Raw genomic sequence first — 20,000 nt, 5'->3', positions numbered from 1 at the left:
CAGCAACAATTCAGTGCAGCCACTGGCAGTATTCAATGCAGTTAACTCTCTCCGGACGAAGGAATGCTCATCCAAATTCCATCACGCGCTGTACACATGATTTTGTGGTTAGCCAAGCAGAGTGCGCTATTCTGGGTCACTCCACAATCGAACAGTATGACTGGTCAGCCCGGCATGTGTGGCCTGTCTCGCACACACGTTGACAAAGTCAATGACCGGTCGTCTGCTCGCGTACCAGCCTGTTAGCAAAGCGGGCTCTTCTCAAAATGTTGTGAAGCGAACAAGGCAGCGACGGCAATATTTTAGGGTTGCTGAAGTACTTGAAATGCTACAAACTGAAGAGTCGGACATTGAAGAGGTGGATGATGACGAAGAAGAAAGCGAATTTAATGCAGAAAGCGAGCATGGGTATGGTGATTCTGGGTGAAAAATTGGCAGTATTTTCTACATATGGCAAAACTGTAAAAATAAGATGAGAAATTTAATTATTTTATATCTACTAGCTCAACACGTAATAAACCAGTTCTGAAAGTTTCATTTTCTTACACAGTATTTTGTATTTTTTGTAATTTTTTTCCAAACCCTTACAAATGGGCCGTCTGTGGGGAAAAGCAAGGGAGAAAACTTGTCGTCCTGAGCGAGTTTATGACAGCAACAGTTCAGTGCAGCCACGGGCCTGATCAATTCAACGCCAGCACTGTCAGAGATCAATTCAACGCCAGCACTGTCAGAGATCAGATAAATCAAACCAGGCAGTCAGAGCAGTCAGTCCAATGCAGGCACCGGCACTGAAACTGTCACTAACACACCGATGTCACTGCGCAACAAAGGCACTGCATCGTACTTGTAGGTGTACTCTTCTGTGTGGCTGCATCAATGATAAGATGCTATCCTTTCCTAACAGGTATTAAAAAAAAACAAAAAAAAAAAACCACCACCACAAGAAAAGGTACTACTATTACTAGTATTTGTCTATCTCTCACACACATGAATGAAATCTTCAGGAAAAACAAGCTCCAGCAATTAGTCTGGTCCACTATTCTATATGGAGGAAAGTTTAAGCACCTTCCTTTGGGGATACTACTGTGTGTGTGTGTGTGTGTATGTGTGTCTGTGTGTCTGTGTTTGTGCTTGTGTGTGTGAACGGAACTCCCGAAGCACAGGAAACGACACAGACAGCCAGCCACACAGACATCAGAAAAGTGAAAAGAAGAATCAAAGAGGGCTAGGCTAACGACATGGTTTAAGTCAGACGCTCATCACAAAACCTTTGCCCAGTACTGACACAGACCGACAAAGGTCAAAGTCAGCGTAAGGAGACGATCAGCAGCACAGCGTACCTGTTGGTCTCCTTGGTCTTCTGCAGCTGCTCGTCATGGTGCCTGTACCAGTCGTCCAGCTCTTTCTTGGCTTTCTCCCGCCACTCCTCCTTGGCCTTGTCCTCCGCCGCATCTGCGGGACACAAGCACCAGTTCTCAAAATCAGACGCCAACAGTTCCTTGAAACTGACGGGCGCAACAGCTGAATGGTTAAAGCGTTGGACTTTCTTCTTCTTCTTCTTCTTCTGCGTTCACTCGTATGCACACGAGTGGGCTTTACGTATATGACCGTTTTTACCCTGCCATGTAGGCAGCCATACTCTGTTTTCAGGGGTGTGCATGCTGGGTATGTTCTTGTTTCCATAACCCACTGAACGTGACATGGATTACATGATCTTTAACGTGCGTATTTGATCTTCTGCTTGCATATACACACGAAGGGGGTTCAGGCACTAGCAGGTCTGCACATATGTTGACCTGGGAGATCGTAAAAATCTCCACCCTTTACCCACCAGGCGCCGTCACCGTCATTCGAACCCGGGACCCTCAGATTGACAGTCCAACGCTTTAACCACTCGGCTATTGTGCCCGTCGTTGGACTGTCAATCTGAGGGTCCCGGGTTCGAATCTCAGTAGCGCCTGGTGGGTAAAGGGGTGGAGATTTTTTCCCGATCTCCCAGGTCAACATATGTACAGACCTGCCAGTGCCTGAACCCCCTTCATGTGTATACACATGCAGAAGATCAAATACGCACGTTAAAGATCCTGTAATCCATGTCAGCGTTTGGTGGGTTATGGAAACAAGAACATACCCAGCATGCACACCCCCGAAAACGGAGTATGGCTGCCTACATGGTGGGGGTAAATAAACAAGAATGGGTCATACACGTAAATTGTTAAATGTTACATGTTTGACTGAGTGTGTATGTGTACATGCCTGAAATATGAGTGAACGAGACAGGAAACGAATGATGAGCGCCCAGTGGCAGCCGTCAGTCGGCTCTACCCAGGTAGGCAGCCCGTTGTGTAAATGACCCTGTGTTTGTAAAGCGCTTAGAGCTTGGTCTACGACCGAGGATAGGCGCTGTATATAAGTATCCATATCAATCAATCAAAAAGTTGGTGGTTGTTTTTTTCCGTTTCAATCACTCAAAGAGGCATCGTTGCATTCGGACAAATCCATACACACCGTACCACATCTGCTAGGCAGATGCCTGACCAGCAGCATAACCCAGCGCGCTTAGTCAGGCCTTGACGTGAGTGATGCTTGTATATAATTATTTGTGTACCTGTTCTGTCAAAAGTGGGTTTCTTCTGTACCGGCTGAAGAAGAAAAAAAAATACTGACTTGTGGATATCTCGGTATCGATGTTCAATATTTATCACTTTTGTGTTTGTTCAGTTGTTTGTTTATTGTTGTTTGGAGTGTTTTTTTGTTGTTGGATCTGTGTGTGTTGTGTGTGTGTGTGTGTGTGTGTGTGTGTGTGTGTGTGTGTGTGTGTGTGTGTGTGTGTGTGTGTGTGTGTGTGTGTGTGTGTGTGTGTGTGTGTGTGTGTGTGTGTGTGTGTGTGTCTGTGTGTGTCTGTGTGTGTCTGTTGTTGTTGTTGTTGTTGTTGTTGTTGTTGTTGTTTTCTTAATACATTAAGCCATTGTTGAATGGTTCTGGTCAAGGGTTTTAGTAGAATTCCAAGACTTTTCTAGACCGTGAACAGTGAAACACATTTTTTCCAATAATTTTTTCCAGCCCTGGATATGGTTTTCATAATTCTTGTCCTGCCTGCACCCCACCCCAGCCCCGCCTGTTTGTTTTTTGTTGTTGTTGTTGTTGTTTTTTCCCCCAAACCCTGAAGAGCAACAGTAGCACTTCCTCCAACCCACTGCTCACATAAATTTCTACCAATGAGAGTTAAGAGTCCCATGGGTACAGCTGGGTCAAATATGCAAGTGACGTTTCTAAAACAGCACCATGTGCTTTGCTGTGCTTGTCTGCTTGTTTCTTTTAAAATCACAAATCAGCAAAAATCATTTACTGTAAATCAATGAATAACCTTAATAACTGCAGAAGAAGAAGGAGAAGAAGCAGAAGCAGAAGAAGAAGAAACAGAAGCAGAAGAAGAAGAAGAAGAAGAAACAGAAGCAGAAGAAGAAAAAGAAGAAGAAGAAACAGAAGCAGAAGAAGAAGAAGAAACAGAAGCAGAAGAAGAAGAAGAAGAAGAAGAAGCAGAAGAAGAAGAAGAAGAAGAAACAGAAGCAGAAGAAGAAGCAGAAACAGAAGAAGAAGAAGCAGAAGCAGAAGAAGAAGAAGCAAAAGAAGAAGAAGAAGAAGCAGAAACAGAAGAAGAAGAAGAAACAGAAGCAGAAGAAGAAGAAGCAGAAGAAGAAACAGAAGCAAAAGCAGAAGAAGAAGCAGAAGAAACAGAAGAAGAAGAAGAAGCAGAAGAAGAAGCAGAAGAAACAGAAGCAGAAGAAGCAGAAGCAGAAGAAGAAGAAGAAGAAGAAATGTCAGGAGAAAAGTCCGAAACCAACCCTTTGCCTCCAGACGCTTGGCATGCTCCTCTCTCCATATGCGGAGTTTCTCTGGCTCTGCTCGCACAGTGTCTTGCTGGGAAACTGCAGAGTACACGTCGGTCGCTTCGCTGCTCTGTGGACAGTCGGTGATCATGATTAAATGTAGTTATTTATACATGACTGTATGATAATGATAATAATCATCATCATCATCATTATCATCATCATCGTCATCATCATAATGATAATAATAATAATAATAATAATAATGGTGATGATGATGATGATAATAATGAGAAGAAGAAGAAGAATTATTATCATCGACATTATTATCGTTATTATATTAATAACATCCAAAAGTGAATAACAATGATAACAAATCCCCCTGCCTGCACTGCACCCCACAATGCTGGTTACTGGATAGTGTGCAAATATGTATCCTGCTATCCACTGACTATGTGTGTATACATATGTATGTGTACATAACTACATACAGGTCTATAAATGTGTATTGTGTGTGCGTGTGTTTATGTAAGTTTGTGCCTGCCTATGTGTGCGTATGTGTTAGGGTAGCTGTTGGATACACATGTATGTTAAAATGTATGTATGCAGCGTGTGTGTGTGTGTGTGTGTGTGTGTGTGTGTGTGTGTGTGCGTGTGTGTGTAGTCACATTTTGGTGTGTGTAAGAACATAGATATGATGTTTTATGTTAACAAAAGCGATTTTGTAAAGCACCTAGAGCAGATTTCTGGATAGTGTGCTATATAAGTAGCCATTATTATTATTATCCACAATAATTGTTATTGTTACTACTATTGTTATTTTTGATTGATTGATTTGATTGACATGGATACTTATATATATATATAGCGCCTATCCACGATGGGAGACCAAGCTCTAAGCGCTTTACAAACATGGGGTCACTTACACAACAGGCTGTATACCTGGGTAGAGCCTACTGACGGCTGCCATTTGGCGCTCATAATTCGTTTCCTGTGTCATTCAATCAGATTTCAGGCACACACACACGTACACACTCAGACAAACATGTAACATTTAACATCGTTTTGTTTATTTACCCCACTATGGGCAGCCATACTCCGTTTTCAGGGGTGTGCATGCTGGGTATCTTCTTGTTTCCATTACCCACCGAATGCTGATATGGATTACAGTATCTTTAACGTATGTATTTGATCTTCTGCAGTAGTAGTAGTAGTAGTAGTAGTAGTAGTAGTAGTAGTAGTAGTAGTAGTAATAGTAGTGGTGTAGCAGTAGTAGTTAGTAGAAGTAGTAGTGCCATCATTATCATTTAAAAGACTCCAGATGTATGCTGATGAGAGTCGACTCATTTTATTTTTCCTTCAATATATATATATATATATATATATATATATATATATATATATATATATATACGAGTAAGTGCTACACCAGATCTGCCTGACAGCAGCAAACCTATCATGCTTCTCAGGCCCTGAATGCATGCACATATATTTACACACACACACACACCATCAACAACCTGTTCTCTGTCTCTCTCTCCCTCATTCTCTCTATCTGTCTGTCTGTCTCTCACTCTTGCTCTCTCTCCCCTTCTCTCTCTGTCTCTCTCCTTCTCTCTTTCTGTGTCTCTCTCTTTGTCTGTCTCTCTCTATCTTTCTCTGTCTCTCTCTCTCCCTCTCTCTGCCTGTCTGTCTGTCACTCTGTCTGTCACTCTCTCTCTCTCCTCCGATTCATCTTGTTCTCTCTGTCCCTCTGTCAGTCTGTGTCTGCCTTTCTGTCTCTGTCTTTCTCGCCCCCCCCCCCCCCCCCCCCCCCCCCCCCCCCCCCCCCCCCCCCCCCCCCCAACACACACACACAAACACACATACCTCAGCGCCAATCTGTTCAGGCTGAAAAGGCTCAGCGTTTCCGGTATCCTCCAGGCCCAGCCCCAACTGCTCCACGCCCTCCGTGATCCCAGTCACGGCCGGAGCTGGGTCCTCTGCCATCAGTCCAAAGCCTGCACCCGCCACACACAGTCACCAGTCATATAATCAGGTTAACAGTCAGTTTTTTGTTTTGTTTTTTTGTTTTCAGTTTTCAGTAGCTCAAGGAGGTGTCACTGCGTTCGGACAAATCCATATACGCTACACCACATCTGCCAAGCCGATGTCTGACCAGCAGTTTAACCCAACGTGCTTAGTCAGGCCTTGAGAAAAAAAAAATTTAACTAAAATAATATAATAAATAAATCAATAAATAAATAATAATAGATAAATACATAAAAAAGAACTACTACTACTAATAATAATATGTATAAGGCGCAAAAACTTGATGAAGTCAAAGTGTACAAAAAAATAATAATAATAATAATAATAATTTTTTTTTTTTTTAAATGAAATAAATATATAAAAAAATATAACAGTCAAAGGTCCAATAGCCTTTCACAGTCACAAGGGCAGTGATATTCACATCCAGTGTTCAGGGCTTGGCACAGGAAGGCGGAGGCCAGTCTTCTCCGGCTGCCGTTTTAACCTTCCCAAACCAACATCTGGTACGCATTCACCTCTGGATGCAGTGAGGAAAACCTCCATGCCAAAACCAGGCCTAAAGTAACCCTGATCACTGGTGAACACTTGATCACAAGTCCAACATCTAATCATTTCTGTCGCAGTGCCTCCAGAAATTAAACTACACACACACATGTGCACACACACACACACACACACACACACACACATGCTCACACACACCCATATATAATAACACATGTCCTCAAACTGCAAGGAGTTATGAAATACAAGTTTCAACTCATTTTACCAGTGCATATGATTTAATATCATTTATAGTCACACAAATCACAGGAGTCAGAATTATAATGAGCTGATAAATGTAAATCACTTAATCAGTAACTAAATGCTAAATTAACCCAATGCTGACTATCCACAAGCCCTCTTAGCCAAGAGAGTGGGGATGTAACTTGTGCAAGGCACTCTCCATTACAATCAAATTAGTCCAGATAGCTGGGACAGCAGTTGCCTCCTCTACTGTTTTGAAGGTCATAGTCAGACATGACTGAATAGCATACCAAACAGAACTACGGGCAACAGAAACACACAATAAATCCTTTGGGTAGTCAACACTGGGATTCATGATCCCCAAAATTAACCAACCTAGCCCCCCAAAGCTGTAGTACTACGACGACCGCTGTAAGAGCCAGTGCAATTGGCAATATCCACTATTTCCCCCCCTCAAGACTGAATGAGTATGTTCACAACAAAGATTAGACATTCGCTCCATCAGTCACACAGAGGGATGGGGAGATGGGTGAGGGGAGGGGAGAGGCTGGGGGTAAGAAATGTAGACACATATATACTATTACTAACATACACAGCTGTGCTATCTTGAAACGTAGACACATATATACTATTACTAACATACATAGCTGTGCTGTCTTGCCTCCTAGTTTAACTTTAAGACTGTAGATGTGTGTCATAGTCCTTTACAAAAGACTGATTTATAAATGGAATCCCATTGCTGTGGAGAAAGCATTAATCATACAGCTCTCACTATGCTGTTGGCCCACACGTAAGCTTATGCCCACCTCTGATACAACTTATAAGCCACGTTGACACTTTTTGGTGAAAAACGCTAAATTTATGCAAAGTTCTGACCTCTTTAGTGTTTGATCTGGTGCTTGATTTTGTTTTTGAGACTGCTCTTTTTTGTTCATGTGGTATCTGTAGATGGTGATTGAGCATTTTATACTTCAATCCCCTCAGTGTGAACACGAAAAATCTCTCACTGCCTTGCCTGGCCTTTGTGTGTAAAATAAACAAATATTTTCCAATATATATAAACCAAAGTTTGTTTTCTATTCACGGTATCGATGCTTTTTTTGTCGTTGTTGCTGTTGTTGTTGAAATGTGGGAGTGTATAAGAACTGGCTCTTACAAGTAATTAAATAAGCATTCCTATGTTTCACTGCATGACCAAGCCACCCACCTTTCAGCAGGTCCTGGGTGGGCGTTTCACGCGACCCGAGAGACAAACGAAATCGATGTCCAAAAACCACACACAAACTTGGAATAAATACCAACCTCCAAGGTCTTGCGCGGGTTCAGAGGTTCCAATACCTTCGATGTCAGCTAACTGTGACTGCTCCCGAGCCAAAAAGTCGGCAGCGGGATCTTCTTCTGTTGTCTGGGGTGAAGCGAAGGCGTCGAACTCATCCATGTTGAAGCAGAATGTTGCAGCGTTGGCGTGGATAACTCTCTTGTACGATAATGCGCGTGGCCCACTTTTATCAACAGTGGCGTCCCTTGAGTTGCTCCGCCCACTGTTGAACCTATCTGTCAATCTACGATCGTATCTATCTCCCTTTCTTTATTCATTCATGTATCTATTTATTCATTCGTTTATTTATTTGTTTATTCATTCATTTATATATATATATATATATATATTCATTTATTAAAATAATATTATTCATTTGTTTATTTACTTAATATTTATTCGTGTGTTCATTTATTCATCCGTTTGTTTGCGTATGATCGTGCTGGGGAAGTGGCAGTCACAGGCTTCATACTAATCATTCCAGTTCGGCTCAGTGTTCATACCCCTTTAGTCTAGGATAAAATATGCCTGAATCCGTCACTCCACGGCCACGGTCTGATAAACAGAATGTGTGTGTGTGTGTGTGTCTGTGTGTGTGTCACGGTGTGTGTGTGTGTCACGGTGGGTGTGTGTGTGTGTGTGTGTGTGTGTGTGTGTGTGTGTGTGTGTGTGTGTGTATGTGTGTGTGTGTGTGTCACGGTGTGCCGGTGTGTGTGTGTGCGTGTGTGTGTGTCACGGTGTGTGTGTGTGTGTGTGTGTGTGTGTGTTTGAGATCGGGAGGGAGAATCCGTGCACAGATGGAGTCACGTTTCAGAGTTTGTTTATTCCCATTAACTCTTTTGAGTCATACTAGTAGAGAAACAAGGAAACATGACAATAACAGGATGACGGCCACAGAGGAAGAGCGAAGATAATTTAAAAAGAAGAAACAAAAGGGGGGATAATACAAATGGGGGGAAAATAAAATGAAATAAAAGGCCAAATGTAATCATCAATCTGGTACAATGCAATAGGAATAGACAAATGCACAGATCACAACTTAGATTTGCAATACGGCTCTGTATCTGACTAGTTGAGCCTGAACTGGGAACTGGGGGGTTAGTTGGAGCATAGCATTAATAATGACATGGCGTAACAAAATAAAATACACAATAATTTGCATGTTATTTTAGCACCCGTTTGCCAGTAATGGGGTTCATCTGATGTACACATAGGGGAGGCTATCGAAAAAAAAGCCTTCGTGATGCTATCTCAGTTTGCTCCCTTCCGTTGAAATGTGTATGGAGAGGTGGGGAGGTCGGGAGGAGGGGGGGGGGGGGGGGGGGGGGGGGGAGGCGGGGAGAGGAAGACTGTAATGATGTTATTTGTATAAAATTTCTATTTCTCTTTTCTTTTTTGTCACAACAGATTTCTCTGTGTGAAATTCAGGCTGCTCTCCCCAGGGAGAGCGCGTCGCTACACTGAGAGCGCCACCCTTTTTTGTTTGTATTCAGTTTTTTTTTTCCTGCGTGCAGTTTTACTTGTTTTTCCTATCGGAGTGGATTTTCTGCAGAAAATTGACAGGGGCAACCCTTTTGTTGCCGTGGGTTCTTTTACGTGCGCTAAGTCCATGCTGCACACAGGACCTCGGGTAACGGCGTCACATCCGAATCGGACTAGCGTCCAGACCACCACTCAAGGTCTAGTGGAGGTGTGTGTGTGTGTGTGTGTGTGGGGGTGGGGGGGGGGGGGGTATTGGCGACTGTGCCGTGATTCGAACCAGCGCGCTCAGATTCTCTCGCTTCCTAGGCGGACGCGTTACCTGTAGGCCATCACTCCACAATGTCCATAAATCATCAGTCGTGAAGCCGGATATCTTCTCTCTCTCTATTTTTTTTTCTCTCCTCATTTCACTTCAGTTAATTTTCTTTCGTTCTTGACCTGTGTGACGACGGGCGCAATAGCCGAGTGGTTAAAGCGTTGGACTGTCAATCTGAGGGTGCCGGGTTCGAATCACGGTGACGGCGCCTGATGGGTAAAGGGCGGAGATTTTTACGATCTCCCAGGTCAACATATGTGCAGACCTGCTAGTGCCTGAACCCCCTTCGTGTGTGTATATACAAGCAGAAGATCAAATACGCACGTTAAAGATCCTGTAATCCATGTCAGCGTTCGGTGGGTTATGGAAACAAGAACATACCCAGCATACACCCCCCCGAAAACGGAGTATGGCTGCCTACATGGCGAGGTAAAAACGGTCATACACGTAAAAGCCCACTCGCGTGCATACGAGTGAACGCAGAAGAAGAAGAAGAAGAAGAAGACCTGTGTGACGCACGCACGCACGCACACACACACACTCACAAACACCCACACACACACACACACCGACACACACACAATCACGCGTGTTTCAACTTTTTCCATACTTCATGTTAGAATGTGCATTATCATCAGGAAGACATCAGCTTCAATGTTTCACATCCAAATAATTCTTTAAAAAAACAAAAACAAAACAAACTAAAGAATGATATTGACAACATCCCCCCCCCCCCCCAAACACACACACACACACACACACACACACCCTCCCCCGAGATAAGCGTCAAAACTTGGGACACACCATGGTATCATGGAAACCACTCCTAAGCACATACACACACATTGGGTATTGCGTAGCCTGTAGGCCTACATAGTCAGGAATCAATCGGTGTATCAGAGTATCAAATCTCTTTCACAACGGTTTTTGCGCAAATTACTATTACCCCACAATCTCATGCGCAATAGCCGAATGGTTAAAGCGTTAGACTTTCAATCTGAGGGTCCCGGGTTCGAATCTCGGTGACGGCGCCTGGTGGGTAAAGGGTTGAGATTTTTCCAATCTCCCAGGTCCTTCGTGTGTATATGCAAGCAGAATGATCAAATACGCACGTTAAAGATCCTGTAATCAATGTCAGCGTTCGGTGGGATATGGAAACAAGAACATACCCAGCATGCACACACGCCCCACCCCCACCCCCTCCACCTCCGAATACAGAGTATGGCTGCCTACATGGCGGGGTATACAAACAAAAACGGTCATACACACAAAATGTTACATGTCTGTCTGAGCGTGTATGTGTGCGTGCCTGAAATCTGATTGAATGACACAGGAAACGGATGATGAGCGCCCCAGCAGTTGACAGCCGTCAGTCGGCTCTACCCAGGTAGGCAGCCTGTTGTGTAAATGGCCCCGTGTTTGTAAAGCGCTTTGAGCTTGGTCTCTGACCGAGGATAGGAGTTATGTAAGTATCCATATCATTCAACCAATCAATCTCTCTAACAAACAACCTGAGCTGTTTTCACTTTTCGTCAGTTGCTCTTTCCAACTTTCTCACGCGCGAGTTTACTGGTGTGTGTTCGGGGGTTGGGGGGTGTGTAGGGGGGAGGGGGAGGCGTTTTGATCAGTAACCAGGTGTAGACTTCTCGTTCTTTCTGGTCCACCAGGGTGTAGTTCAGGCTGTTCAGACCATCCTTGTTCATCCGCTGCTGAATGGTCCTTCTCATCTTCCCTCTGAAAATGTAACCAGCATGGCGCGTCAGCATGGGGCACAGGAAGTTTGACATGATTTATAGCTGACGTGGTGTCACTGGACACACACACACACACACGCACACACACACACACACATACACACACACACACACACACACACACACACACATACACACACACACACTCTCTCTCTCTCTCTCTCTCTCTCACACACACACACTCACAAACACACACACACATACACACACTCACTCACACACACATACACACACACACACACACACACACACACACACACACACACACACTCACACACACACACTCACACACACACACACACACAAACACACACACATACACACACTCACACACACACACACATACACACACACACACACACACACACACACACACACACACACACACACAAACTGCTGCCGCACTGCCTCAATTACTGTATTGATGACGATGTTGGTGGTAGTGGTGGTGGTGGTTTCGCGTGTGCACAGAAATACTATCATTACCAACACGGAACGTACTAGACACAAACAGTTATTTAACCAACATGGTGTATTTCTTTTCTTTTCTTTTTATCATGTAGCCAAGCGCTAGGCTGGTTTCATTAACTGTTCACCACACCAGCTATTGTAGACGGCGGCTACAATCAAAACAGATTTCTCTGTATACTGTTAAATAAAAATCATAACTTAGACTTAGCTACAAAACTCCGTGTAATACAGTCGAAAGACCCCAAAACGTACTGGAGTTTGTTATAAGAAAAACAAAAACAAAAACAAACAAACAAACAAAAACACACACAATATTGCCCAACTGTAAAATAATTATATTATGACACATATTATAGAAATATGAATCTGGAGGACTGTGACAGATTATGATTTAGAAGAAAGTTTTCTGGGAAATTCTGTGTTTACAAGCATACCGAATGAGCGTCTGAAACTATATATACTGAGTGTTTAGGTATACTGAAATAGGAACACGTTAGACCAATTGTTTACTTTATATGGTTTCATTGATATCTTGTTATTTAGAAGAAGAAAAAAAAAGACAATGTCGTGCCTTTTTAGACTATGAGAAAGCTTCTGATAAGGTTAACAGGATTGATTTATGGCAAAAGCTACCAAGTTGTGGTATAAATGGTATATAAGTATCCATATCAATCAATCAATCAATAGAATATGATAGCCATGAAACCTTAAGGTTCATAATACACGAGGCACACGCATACAGTTCAGTTCAGTACCTCAAGGAGGCGTCACTGCGTTCGGAAAAAAACCCACATACGCTACGCAACATCTGCTAAGCAGATGTCTGACCAGCAGCGTAACCCAAACGCGCTTAGTCAGGCCTTGAGGAAAAAAAAAGTGCAAAAAACAAATAAATGGATACATCATTAGATTGATGAATCAATAAACAAGACGTATTAAATGAATGAATAAATAAATAGATAAATGAATAAATAAGTCAACAAATAAATGAATAAACAAATGAATAAACAAATCACACATACAGAGATACATACAGAGATACTAGAGATACACAGAGAGATACCAACAGAATGATGAAGCATGTATACATCTGACCTGTCCGGGTTATCAGTCTGCTTTTCGTGATGCAGACTGTAGTACCCACCAATGTCTATGTGGTAACGAACCACAGGGAACTTGTGACTTCGCAGTCTGCACACACGTCACGAATAGCATCACCAGAGAAGCCCGCGCACATACGGACACACGCGCGCGCGTGTCTCTGTGTGTGTGTGTGTGTGTGTGTGTGTGTGTGTGTGTGTGTGTGTGTGTGTGTGTGTGAACTCGCGTACGTGTACCAGTTAAAGTGTGGGCTGGTGTGCGCGTGCGCGCGTGTGTACGTGTGCATGTCTGTGCATACTTGCACAACCACCATCACGATCACATATGCATGCACCTATGCACATGTACATGTATAACACCATCACCACCACCACCATCACCACCACCATCACCACCACTACCACCACCACCATCACCACCACCACCACCACCACCATCACCACCACCACCATCACCACCTCTCAGTGTAGCGACGTGCTTTCCCTTGGGAGGGCAGCCCGAATTTCACACAGAGAAATCTGTTGTGACAACAACAACAACAAAAAAGTAAAACGATATCACCGCTACTACCACCACCACCAAATACCACCTTCCCCTGCCGCCCCAACCCCCACTCCCCCCCCTCCCCATGACTCACCTGATGTTGAGGTCATCGTCTTCTAGGCCCCAGCCGTAGTAGAGATTGGAGCAGCCATTGCTCTTGTCCATGTGCTCTTTACGCAGCGCCAGAGCGCCGCCCATGAAGTTGCGATACGGCAATCTGTAACATCCGGACAGACATTAAAACTTTCTTCTTCTTCTTCTTCTTCTTCTTCTTCTTTCGTGGGCTGCAGCTCCCACGTTCACTCGTATGTACACGAGTGGGCTTTGACGTGTATGACCGATTTTGTTTGTTTTTTGTGTGTGTTTTTTTGTTTTTTTGCCTGGCCCGCTATGTAGACAGCCATACTCCGTTTCCGGGTATTTGCATTCTGGGTACGTTCTTGTTTCCATAACCCACCGAACGCTGACAGAGACGAATGCTGACGGTGGTTTAAAAGAGAGAGATTGGGGGTCGGGGGGTGGGGTGGGGGAGAAAGCGGGAGAGAGAGAGAGGGAGAGAGAGGGGGGGGAGAGAGGGAGAGAGGGAGTGAGAGGGAGAGAGAGAGGGAGAGAGAGGAGGAGGAGCGGGAGAGGGAGAGAGAGAGAGAGAGAGAAAGAGGGAGAGAGGGAGAGAGAGAGAGAGAGAGAGAGAGAGAGATGATTTATTCACTTTGTGCCACAGCCCCATATGAATGAAGGGCGAAAACATAATATGCGAATGTCACCATAACCATCAGTAAACATTCACCATTTTCACAATTAATTTTTGAAATTACGATACTACCGTTTCTCTTAACTTAAAAACTCTATGTAAATACAATGCGAGATTACGTATGACACCATTATCTGATGATGCCATCAAGCAGATGCCTGACCAGCAGCGTAACCCAACGCGCTTAGTCAGGCTTGAAAAAAAAAAAAAAAAAAAAAAAAAAAACGAGAGTGAGAGAGAGAGAGAATACAATACAATACAATACAATACAATACAATACCCAATTTGGAAGGCTGAAAATTCACACGTTTGATCTGGAATCGATGCATCGCCATATCATTTTCTCAAAATTTCAGCTAAGACTGTTCAGGTTGATTTGTGACTTGAAACAACACTTTTTGCTGTTTCTCTCTCCCGGCAATCAAAAGGGTTTTTTTTGTTTGTTTGTTTGTTTGTTTGTTTTTTTAAATTGATTTAGCCCTTTCCTCGCCAGTCAATAATTTTAGAGTACAAAATTCCCTTGTGGTATAAACGCAGACAAAGACAGTGGCTAAGAATAGCTGGGGATTCCCCCTGCGATGTATAGAAAATACGGCCTATCCTGCCACCGAACATTAACAGCAGTAGGTTCATGGATAACACACCAATGAATGGTCAGTCACCTTTCAGTGACATGGGTCCTCTACCACGCCTGTGTATAAATGCGAGCTTGGCGCTGAAAGGGTTAAGTCCACGGCACACTCGACTTTGGGAAGGAAACAGCCGTGGGCCAGAAAACAACAACAACAACAACAACAAACAACAACTAAACTCCGCTGGGAATCGAACCTGCGGAGTCCCAGTCGTCAGTCCGCGACGCTGACCACTCGGCCACTGCAACCCCCCCACCACCACCCCACCCCCCTCCCCATAAGATAAGAATAACTTTATTATCTCCAACTGGAGAAATTTGGTCAGGTGCATTATCACAACATAGACAAGTAAACAACATGGGGACCATAACTGTAAAAGCCAACAACAGCCCCTACAAATATTACGAAGATACAAATGTAAAAAAATATCACACACATCGTTTCATACATACATCCACACACTGCAGGTAATAACTAGTATTCTTAATGTGTAAAAACAGAAAGATTTAAGAAACATTATTTGAATATAATTATAAACATAGCCTACTATACTGCACATTGATTATAATAGACAGATAAGATAAGAATAAAGATGAATTGCGGAAAACCACAACCAGATAATCAGCACACACCCGCACCCCCCCCCCACACACACACACACACACACCACACACACGCGAATAACTTGATTAAACAAGAGTAATAAACATATGTTCTCAAATAAAAGCATTTCACATATTCGCTGTATTTAAAAACATTGCAATTAATTATTACATCGTAATTATTAAACAGAAATATATTCAGAATATGGACGTTAGCATTAATACTCACTTCTCCTGCCAGTGCTCATTGCTGCGACTAAGGACGAGGTGGCGCGGCTTGGCGTGACAACGGTACAGGTTCCGGTTGTCCCTGGGGATGAGGTCGGTGTCGTGCAGGATGAAGCACGTGAACGACCCCCGCCGCTGGGACTGGACGTAGCCCACGTTGAACATCAGGCAGCGGTTGAAAAGGTAGTCCTTCGTCTGCACGGGAGGGAAAAGAAAGAGATACGGATACGGATGGTTTATTCATCATATGGCCATAACCCCTATGAATGGGGTAAACAAACAACATTTGTTGCGTCGCCATTTGCTTGAAATAACACAAGAAAAACCAGAATCATATGAAACACAGACACATTAGCAAAACATATTACGAGGTTGTAATTTCTCTGAATGTATCGGCTTATATGCAAGAAAATTGACAAACTTCATATATCGTTTTGCTGTTTGGACAACTTGAATGTACATGGTTGTCGTAATATTTAGCTAGAATATATATGTTTCTCGTAACCATTTAAGAGAGAGAGAGACAGACAGACAGACAGAGACAGAGACAGCGACAGACCCAGAGACAGAGACAGACTCAAACCTCAGGATGGTATCGTTGAAATTCTACTTCAGGTACGAGTTAATTCATACCATGATTGCCCCCCGGCCCCCTTAGAGTGTAAGGAGTTAAGGGCCGAAACACTTGACTGAGGGGGGCTTCTTCTCTGAAGACCTTGTACTGTCTAGTCCTCCCTGGAGTTTCTTATCACTGATGCTAACGTCCATATTCTAAATATATTTCTGTTAATAATTACGATGTAATGATTAATTGCAATGTTTTTAAATACAGCGAATATGTGAAATGCTTTTATTTGAGAACATATGTTTATTACTCTTGTTTAATCAAGTAATCCGCGTGTGTGGGGTGGGTGGGTGGTGGGTGGGTGCGGGTGTGTGCTGATTATCAGGTTGCGGTTTTCCGGAATTTATATTTATTCTTATCTTATCTGTCTATCATAATCAATGTGCAGTATAGTAGGCTATGTTTATCATTATATTCAAATAATGTTTCTTAATTCTTTCTGTTTTTACATTAAGAATACTAGTTATTACCTGCAGTGTGTGGATGTATGTATGAAACGGTGTATGTGATATTTGTTACATTTGTATCTTCGTAATATTCGTAAAAGCTGTTGTTGACTTTTACAGTTATGGTCCCCACGTTGTTTACTTGTCTATGTTGTGATAATGCACCTGACCAAATTTCTCCAGTTGGAGATAATAAAGTTGTTCTTATCTTATCTTATCTTCTCTTATCACTAACAATGGTTATGGATCAACGCTCGGCTCATATTGGAGATTGACCAAAGCTCACAGCTGGGACGGATCGCACTGATGAGGCGATCTTTGCAGTGCTAAGTTTGCTTAGAATTAAGAATGGTATTTATTGTTGGAGTTAGGAACGGAACATTCCTAACGATAACTTTGTGCTGCTGCCAAGTTCGCTCATGCAAAGCAGCCCTGGGCCACAAGCACAGAGAGAGATCTGTGACCAATGGTTTCTTGCAATGGGAATTCTTCTTCTTCTTCTGCGTTCACTCGTATGCACACGAGTGGGCTTTTACGTGTATGACCGTTTTTACCCCGCCATGTAGGCAGCCATACTCCGTTTTCGGGGGTGTGCATGCTGGGTATGTTCTTGTTTCCATAACCCACCGAACGCTGACATGGATTACAGGATCTTTAACGTGCGTATTTGATCTTCTGCTTGCATATACACACGAAGGGGGTTCAGGCACTAGCAGGTCTGCACATACGTTGACCTGGGAGATCGTAAAAATCTCCACCCTTTACCCACCAGGCGCCGTCACCGTGATTCGAACCCGGGACCCTCAGATTGACAGTCCAACGCTTTAACCGCTCGGCTATTGCGCCCGTCGCAATGGGAATTCAATTACAGCTTTGTCTGTTGTGAAGGACTATAACTCTCAAACTAGGAGCCCGAGATTGCACTGCGTCTTAGTGCTTCAGCCTTTAGGTCTAGCTGGTCTTTGAGAACCACTTCCACAACGACGACTGACCTAAAAAGAGAGTGGGGATGTAACTTGGGCAAGAGACTGTCCACTATTATTAGATTCTAGCCCAGATAGCAGAGACAGCAGTTGCCTCCCCTGCCGCACTGATGGTCATCGTCGGACACGACAGTAACACTTCACGCTTCTGTGTGCAGGGAAGAAGGAGAAAGATAAAGACTCAGGATGGTTCGAGTGAAAAAGGACTTTGGCTCTTTATAAGCGGCGTGAACTATGCTTTATAAAGAAGGAACCACAAGCTAAACTGTGTGTGTGTGTGTGTGTGTGTGTGTGTGTGTGTGTGTGTGTGTGTGAGTGTGTGTGTGTGTGTGTGTGTGTGTGTGTGTGTGTGTGTGTGTGTGGTGTTAGGCGGTGGATATAATAATCATGTGTATTTTTGTGTGTGTATGTTTGTGTCTAATATCACTTAGAGTGGAAAGACGTTAAACTGAATAACACACACACACACACACACACACACACACACACACACACACACACACACACACACACACACACACACACGAGCGCTCGTATACAAACACACACGCACTCAGACACTTTCACCACACACCCATAAACACACATAATACTCTCTCTCTCTCTCTCTGTCTGTCTGTCTCTCTCTCTCTCACTTTGCCAGAACACGATTAAGCTTTAGCAAGAGCAAACAAGTGATGGAAAAGGTTAAACAATGAAGGACTAACCACAGCACCAGGCATTACCGCATGCATGCTATATTATACCCGTCCCCAAAACCTTCAAATCGTGATCCAATCTGAGTCATGTCCTTAACTCGGAGGTGCCCGCCAGTGGGCAATTGTGAATAAATTTCATGTCAGTATTTTGAACTCGTTTATAAACTCTTATTCATTTATTTTTTTCACGTGGTCGGAATCACATACGTGGGTTAATTAGTTTCTTTTCTTTTTTTTTCTTTCTTTTGAATTGTGTCTGTATAATGATAATGATAATGATACGGTTACTTATATAACGCCTATCCTCGGTCGGAGACCAAGCTCTAAACTGTTTACAAACACGGGGTCATTTCCACAACAGGCTGTCTACCTGGGTAGAGCCGACTGACGGCTGCCATTTGGGCGCTCATCATTCGTTTCCTGTGTCATTCAATCAGGTTTCAGTCACGCACACATATACTCATACTTACATGCAACATTTTACGTGTATGACCGTTTGTTTATTTACCCCGCCATGTAGGCAGCCATACTCCGTTTTCGGGGATGTGCATGCTGGGTATGTTCTTGTTTCCATAACCCACCGAACGCTGACATAGATTACAGGATCTTTAACGTGTGTATTCGATCTTCTGCGTGCGTAACCACACGAAGGGGGCTCAGGCACCAGCAGGTCTGCACACAATGTTGACCTGGGAGATCGGAAAAAAATCATTACCCTTTACCCACCAGGCGCCGTTACCTCCGAGATTCGAACCCGGGACCCTCGAAATGAAAGTGCAACGCTTTAACCACTCGGCTTTTGCGCCTATCGTATAAAGTAAGATGTGAATGCATTGGTATGTCAAGCGCTGTTTTAATTGACCTTTTAGCACTGTTTGGTATGCTCTCTCATTGGTGTTCAGAGCTGACAGATACGACCTCTTGACAGTCGGCTTGTCGGAAAACGATACGGTTTGATTTGATTTGATTTGATCTGGTTTCATTTGATTTGTGTCACTATCTTCAGCTGGTTGTCAGCTACAAGCTACAAGCTTTGTGGTTCAGTTCGCCAAGTTGAGCTCATTTGTACGGTAATAAAAAATTTTAATAATAATAATGATGATATTGATAATCATAATAATGATAACGATACATAATTATAACAATAATGATAATAATAATAATGATGATGATGATGATGATGATAATGATGATGATACTACTATTACTGATTCCACCTCCACCACTAATAATATCACCACTACTGCTACTACTACTACTACTACAACCCAAGCACATGATATTTCAAATATTTCAAAGCCCTTTGCAAAAACGCATCAGTCACACATACGCACATACAAACACACAAACACACACACACACACAAACACACACACATTCAGGAAAAAAATTGATGTGAAGCAGGTCATTATTGAGACTGCGTAATATTTTGTTGCTTGTCT

The 20,000-nt window shown here is 43.2% G+C and overlaps 1 protein-coding gene across 2 annotated transcripts in view; it reads right to left on the bottom strand.

Annotated features, from left to right (window-relative positions):
• LOC143291081 (clathrin light chain A-like) overlaps positions 1-8,078 on the bottom strand; it is a 15,121-nt gene extending 7,043 nt beyond the window's left edge. Inside the window, exons 1-4 of one of the 2 annotated variants that reach the window (XM_076600689.1) lie at positions 7,911-8,078; positions 5,700-5,830; positions 3,846-3,960; positions 1,341-1,452 (exon numbers count right to left, since the gene is read on the bottom strand). In XM_076600689.1, coding sequence (XP_076456804.1) covers positions 1,341-1,452; positions 3,846-3,960; positions 5,700-5,830; positions 7,911-8,046 — 494 coding nt within the window. In that variant the 5' untranslated portion in view covers positions 8,047-8,078. The remainder of the gene's footprint in view (positions 1-1,340; positions 1,453-3,845; positions 3,961-5,699; positions 5,831-7,910) is intronic. The other variant, XM_076600690.1, reaches the window with a different exon arrangement.
• Positions 8,079-20,000: the final 11,922 nt, after the last annotated feature.

This window comes from Babylonia areolata, chromosome 16 (assembly GCF_041734735.1).
Source record: "Babylonia areolata isolate BAREFJ2019XMU chromosome 16, ASM4173473v1, whole genome shotgun sequence".
NCBI classification, from domain to species: domain Eukaryota; kingdom Metazoa; phylum Mollusca; class Gastropoda; order Neogastropoda; family Buccinidae; genus Babylonia; species Babylonia areolata.
Note: the sequence above shows the minus strand (reverse complement) of the source record. Positions and strands in the feature narration are given on the sequence as shown.